Source organism: Rhinoderma darwinii, chromosome 2, assembly GCF_050947455.1.
Source record: "Rhinoderma darwinii isolate aRhiDar2 chromosome 2, aRhiDar2.hap1, whole genome shotgun sequence".
In the NCBI taxonomy this organism is placed as follows: domain Eukaryota; kingdom Metazoa; phylum Chordata; class Amphibia; order Anura; family Rhinodermatidae; genus Rhinoderma; species Rhinoderma darwinii.
Window position 1 is genome coordinate 195,534,415 of NC_134688.1, and position 6,755 is coordinate 195,541,169.

A 6,755-nucleotide genomic window follows, 5' to 3' on the forward strand; every position below is an offset into this window, starting at 1 on the left:
TCCAGTGACATAAAGCCTGGCAATGTGCTCCTAGACAACATCGGACACCTTCGAATTGCTGATTTTGGATTATCTGCCATCAGCGCATTTGGGGAGGACATGCAGACAGGCAATGCAGGGACAGTGGGATACATCGCCCCAGAGGTAAGGAGCATTCATTATAGGAAAATAACAAATAATTATCTAATATATTACTGTGTGTACATCCACTCACCGCCATTACATGATCTCTAATCTAATGTTCTTACAGATGATGAACCGAGAACCTTACAACCATCTGGTGGATTCCTTTGCCTTTGGCGTCACCTTATTTGTGATGACAACAGGTGAACAGCCATTTTACGGCTATGGGACAAGGATGCAGTACAATCTATCACTGCAAGAGGAGGACCCTTGTTTTCCAGCAGAGATGTGCCCAGATGCCATCAACATCATAAAAGGGGTGAGTAGGATCAGCTAAAGAGAATGAGGGGAGGAAAATAGAAGAACAGCTAGTGGACAGGGGAGGGTGTCTTCACATCATGGTCAAATCCCATCTTTTGCAATGATGTTGCTTGAATGTTGTGAAAATGACTGCAAAAAAATGCAAATTGACTGCGATATGTGAGCACACCGTTAGTGAAGTGAGAAATCAGTGTAATCCTGAAATCTCACCGTATTGCCATTCAGACCTTTATAATTTCACCTATTTATATATATATATATATATATATATATATATATATATACACATACATATATATAAAAATAGGTGAAATTATAAAGGTCTAAATGGCAATACAGTGAGATTTATATATATATATGTCAGTAATAATCCATACACATTATGATTAATGGTCTCTCATTAAATTTTTAGCTCCTCAGCAAGTCCCCATGTAGCCGTCTGGCAATAACATCATCCATTAGATCCCACCGGTTCTTTAGATCAGTAAATTGGGAGGATGTGGAGTCCGGCAGCGCCCACCCACCTTTTCAGATGGACATTGTAAGTATAATACATAGTATTATCCTGCTCTGTGATATCCACGCATACATGTAATTAGAATTATTATAGCCTATGATCTAACTTCATGACTGTAAAGCAATAATTTGAGATACTGATCTGAAAATGTCTGTGTGTCTTCTTACAGCAACCACCTAACTGTCCAGAACTGCAAAGGATAAGACAAACATCAACATCATCATCACCATCATCTTCATCTACAGACTACTAGATCCTGGGAAGTTCACAACAACTGGACATCTCTTCAAAGAATGAGAAATGTCGCTGCCTGTGGCTTGGCTGAGTCACAGTGCTAACCCAGACTTGACCAATATTTGGACTATAGATCGAAATTCCCAGTTTTTGTGATGTAACCTCTCTAAAATGGTCTCATCCTATGGCTCGGCTGAGTCAGAGTGAAAACACAGACCAGGAGACTGTGAAATAACCTAACAATGAATGACACATGTCTTTGCCTGTGGCTCGGCTGAGTCACAGTGCCAACCCAAACTTGACCAGTCTTTGGACTATAGATTCAATTTCCTGGAGTCTTTATAAAATTCCCTCACAAGGAATGACAGATGTCGCTGCCTGTGACTCGGCCGAGTCACAGTGACAACACAGACCAGGAGTCTCAGTGAAATTACCAAACATTGAATGACAAATGTCCCTGCCTGTGATTCGGCTTAGTCACAGTTCCAACTCGGACATGACTAGTTTTTTGGACTATAGATTCAAATTCACAAACTTTTTTGTAAATGAACAACTCAAAAGATGGTCTCTGCCTGTGGCTCAGCTGGGTCACAGTGCCATCCCAGATTTGACCTATCTTTGGACAATAGATCTAATTTAATGGAGTCTTTATGAAATAATCTCACAAAGAATGTCAGATGTCGCTGCCTATGGCTCTGCTGAGTCACAGTGACAAACCATTCCAGGAGTCTTTGTGAAATAAATGAACTTTGATTGACAAATGTTTCTACTTGTGGCTCGGCTGAGACATGGACACAGACGACAGGAGCTTCTCCTGGAGTGGGATCCCCGGTCACACCATCTGCAATCCGCTTCAGGAGTTTCCCCTGATGTCACTGTCCATATATGGACAGAGACATCAAGGAGCGCTCTAGGAGTGGAACCCCGGGCCACACGGGGATTCCACTCCTTCAGGGAGCTACAGTGGCGCTATCTATACTGGAAGGGGGGGTTGCTATCTACAAGGGGGCTGTGGGCTGTGTGGCACTACCTACAACAAAGGACAACTGTGCAGGAGCACACAAAATACCCAGCTTTCCCGGCTATCAAATAAATGTGTGGAAATAAACTAAGATATAACTTTAATTTAATCTAGCTAAAAGGATTAATCCTTTAGCTAGACTAAATACAAGTCATATCTTAGTTTATTTCCACACATTTATTTGGTAGCTGGGAAAGCTGGGTATTTTGTGTGCTCCTGCACAGTTGTCCTTTCTTGAATGTCTATTGCCCGCCAGCTATCAGGGTCATTTCATAGTCCTTGCACTACCTACAAGGGGGCTGTGGGCAGTGCGGCACTACCTACCAGGGGGCTGTGGGATGTGTGGCACTACCAACCAGGGGGCTGTGGGTTGTGTGGCACTACCAACCAGGGGGCTGTGTGGCACTACCAACCAGGGGGCTGTGTGGCACTCTCTACCAGGGGGCTGTGTGCTGTGTGGCCCTCCCTACCAGGCGGCTGTGTGGCACTCCCTACAGGGGACTGTGTGGCACACTCTACAGGGGGCTGTGTGGCGCTATCTACAAAGGGGATGTGTGGCGCTACCTACAAGGGGTCTGTCTGGCGCTACCTACAAGGGGGCTGTCTGGCGCTACGTACAAGGGGCTGTCTGGCGCTACCAACAAGGGGGCTGTCTGGTGCTACCTACAAGGGGGCTGTCTGGCGCTGCCTAAAAGGGGGTTGTGTGGCGCAACCTACAAGGGGCTGCGTGGCGCTACCTACAGGGAGAATCTGTGAGTGGTGGGCTGATGGTCATTTTACTGTGAGTGGGTGGCTGATGGTCATTTTACTGTGAGTGGGGGGCTGATGGTCATTTTACTGTGAGTGGGGGGCTGATGGTCTTCAAGTGGTTTCCGCCTCTGACCTCCAAATGAAATTAATAGGAGGCAGAAAATACCTGCGGCGCCCGTTTGGAGCTTTTTTGCAGGCGTCTTTTGCATTCGCTTCAACGGTTTAAGAAAAAACACAAAAAAAAGGTCACACAACGCTGTCAGTTCCTGAAAGAATTTTGAGGCAGATTTTTTTTGCCATGCAAAAAAACGTGTGTGAACATACCCTACGTGTCTAGTGCTTGTTCTTAGCCGCTTTCTGTATTTCTCAAAACAATTTTGGAAGGGGAGCTCTGAGGAAATTTTAGTTTTCCAGTGCTGCTTCGAGTCAGAAAATGTTGGGAAACTCTGTACTAGGCTACAGGATCACGCCATGGAGCAGATCAGTTCGTCATGGGAACGGGGCCTAGGTGAGTACAATTTTTATTTTTGTTTGGGGGCACTGTCTACAATGGGGAGGTGGGGGGGCTGTATGGCACTGTCTACAAGGGGGAGGTGGGGGGCTGTATGGCACGATCTACAAAAAGGAGGTGGGGGATTATGGCACTGTCTACAGGGAGGCTGTATGGAAAAATCTACATGGGGGCACTATACTGTGTGGGGGCCACTAAGCGGACATTATACTGTACAATTAGAGGACAAAATACTGTGTCCTTGAAGGGGTTGTAATATATTATTAAATATTATTATTATACTGTATGGAGGCACTAAAGGGACATTATTATATTTTTATGGGGCATTTTTTTTTTTAATGATGGGGTGGGGCGCCGAAAGATCATTTCGCACAGGGCGACATCTATCCTAGGGCCGTCCCTGGCTAGTTAATAGCTATGTGGTATTACAGCTAATACCTGCAGTACCTCACGGTCATTTACAATCAAACTTCTTTCAGCCGCCCTCCATTTGAAAATCGGGCCGCACCATTTGAACCAAGCCTAAATGGGTTGTCTCATCATGACATCCTTTTTCCATATGGTCTGTGTCACGGACACCGGGTTTGTGGACCCACTAGGCCGCTCCGCCGTAGCGGGGAGGCAGCTGACCAGGTCACAGTCTATGCGAAAGTAAAATGACAGACAGTAATGCTTGGGTACCTGAAATAGTCCTGGCGGTGGCTGTGGCTTCAGCACGTATGGAGGCAGGTGCGGCAAGTGGCGCCAGACGTGGCGGGCAGTATCCGATGAGCGGTAGACACTTGACGTGGCAGATGACACTTGACGTGGCAGATGCCACTTGACGTGGCAGATGGCTCTTGACGTGGCAGAAGACACTTGACGTGGCAGATGGCACTTGACGTGGCAGAAGATACTTGAACGCGGGTAGGCACAGGAACAATACGGAATACAGGAACGGTAACAGGGCACGGGTAACAGCTGGAACGGGAGACACTAAGGGACCATTTGCGAGACAGACTGGGAAAGACTAACAACGCTCAGGCAAGGATTAGAAGGCCAGGGGCCTTCTTATAGACCAGGAAATCGTGGCAGTTGATGATGATGATCCAAATTGCGCGCGTTGGTCCTTTAAGGCCGGGCGCGAGCGTGCGCGCGCACCCTACGGGACCAAGCCGGACTGAGCGGAAGTGAGCGCTGGCATCTCCTAGGAGGGAGACGGAGGCCACGTGCTTTTCTGTTTACAAACATCCAAACGGAGTGTCATAATGATGGCGGCTGCGCGAAAACCACGCAGCCTCGCATCATACGCTGATGACACACGAAGCTGTTATGTGCCTTTTGTGCACGCAAAACGCCGCGTTTTTTGCGTGCACAAAACGCACACGCTTGTGTAAATCAGGCCTTAGAGCCATGGCGACTGACACAGAGCTGCTCTCATGCTAGTAACTTGGGGGATGGCAAGTAGTTTGCAGTTTCCCCCAGTGATAACAGGGGTTTCTGAAGCCCATTCGGCAATCAGCTGCTGGCATAATTCTGAATAGGGGTTGACAGAACTTTTGACTAGGCAGATTTGGGTGCTGTAATGACTGTCAAGCAGACAAATAAAAATTTGTATGCTTATTAGGTTGCGCTCACACTTGGTGTATTTGCCTTGTATGTCTGCTGCTGAAAAATATGCTGCGGAAAACTACAATGTATGACTATGGGAAAAATATTCCGCAACGCAGATAGATTAGGCCGGGTTCCCACGCGTTGGATACGCTGCTTAAAAACTGTGCAGCGTATCTATCCTGTTGCCCGCAGCACCTCCCGTCCGAAAAATCGTGGTGTGGTCTTTCGGAGGGAATTTCCGCTGCAGAAAGCAGCACTGGAAAAAAAACAAAAACGTTCATACTTACCCCCTCCCTCTCTTTCGCGCGTAATCCGGCCACCTAAGATGGCGTTGGAGGCCATGTGATTGGCTGCAGAGGTCACATTGGATGAAACGTCATCCCAGGAGGCCGGCCTACAGCAAGTAGGAGAGAGTTCTGGCGATTCCACCGCAAAAGTCGCAACACTTGGCTTTCTGTTGTGGGTTTTGCATTTAACCCCTTAACACACCTTGACGCAACTGTACGTCATGGTTTGTCCTGCATTAAGGCACCATGAAGTACAGTTACGTCATGGTGCTTTTCTGTCACTATGTCAAAACACATGGTGACAGAACAGTGACATTGGCTGTCATAGACGATCGCTGTGATTGGTCAGGCAGTAGTGACTGACCAATCACAGTATTGCAGCATGGTTACCCGGCTAAAAGAGCCAGGTAGCCACTCTAGCCGATCGGCTGTTGGCAGCAGGAGGCCTAACAATGGCCCCCTTTCTGCCAAGTATGGCGGCCTGTTATGCCCCGCAAATGAAAGATGGCGGCGGGCTCAGAAGCTGAGCCTGCGTCATCAGCCTGAAGGATGTCAGCTGTATATTACAGCGGTCATCCTGTGTAACGGCAGGGAACGGGTGCTAGCTCCGCTCCCTGCCATTAACACCTTAGATGCCGCAATCAAGGCATCTCAGTTGTTTCCAGGAGACTGGCATCGCTGTGATGTGGTCGCAAGGATGCCGATCGTTACTATGGGAACCGGAGGCCAACAATGGCTTCCTGGTCTGCCACGTATGGAAGCCTATTAGGCCCCGCCCGTGAATAGCTGACAGCTCTAATACATTGCATTACGTGGGTAGTGCAATGTATTAGAATAAAGATGAGAGGTGCAGGTCTTCAAGTCCCCTAGTGGGACAAAAAAAAGTTATACAATTAAAAACTGCCTTTTTTCTATAATAAGTCTTTTATTATAAGTACACATATTTGGTATCACCGCGTCCGTAACGACCCAAACTATAAAGTTATTTTTCCCGCACGGTGAACACCGCAAAAAAACCAACAAAAAAAAACAATGGCAGCTATTTTTTTGGTCACCATCTCTTCTAAAGTATAGAATAAAAAGTGATCAAAAAGTCGCACATACCCCAAAATAGTACCAATAAAAACGACGTCCCGCAAAAAACAAGTCCTGACACAGCCTTGTCAACGCAAAAATAAAAAAAGCTATGGCTCTCAGAATATGGGGACACAAAAAATAAATTATTTTTCAAAAAAGTGATGTTATTGTGCAAACGCTGTAAAACACAAAAAAAGATATAACAATACTGAAAAAGATTAACAATACTGAAGTGTTTAGACAGTGACTAGACATTCCACGGGATGTCTATTCACAATCTCTTCACTTCGTTACTCTGTCTGTGGTAGTTACAGCAGAGGA

General features: G+C 46.5%; 1 protein-coding gene across 1 annotated transcript; it reads left to right on the forward strand.

Moving 5' to 3' along the window:
- Positions 1-253: 253 nt before the first annotated feature.
- On the forward strand, positions 254-1,902 carry LOC142741779 (protein kinase C theta type-like). Its single transcript, XM_075851113.1, has 3 exons — positions 254-442; positions 857-985; positions 1,131-1,902. The coding sequence occupies exons 1-3, from the start codon at positions 254-256 to the stop codon at positions 1,212-1,214; spliced, it is 402 nt and encodes a 133-aa protein (XP_075707228.1). The 3' UTR covers positions 1,215-1,902.
- The last annotated feature ends 4,853 nt before the right edge of the window (positions 1,903-6,755 follow it).

Coding starts and splice junctions, on each gene's coding strand:
- LOC142741779 (XM_075851113.1), top strand. CDS start 254: ATGAACCGAGAACCTTACAACCATCTGGTGGATTCCTTTGCCTTTGGC. Junction 443..856: donor CCATCAACATCATAAAAGGG/GTGAGTAGGATC, acceptor TTAAATTTTTAG/CTCCTCAGCAAGTCCCCATG. Junction 986..1,130: donor CACCTTTTCAGATGGACATT/GTAAGTATAATA, acceptor GTCTTCTTACAG/CAACCACCTAACTGTCCAGA.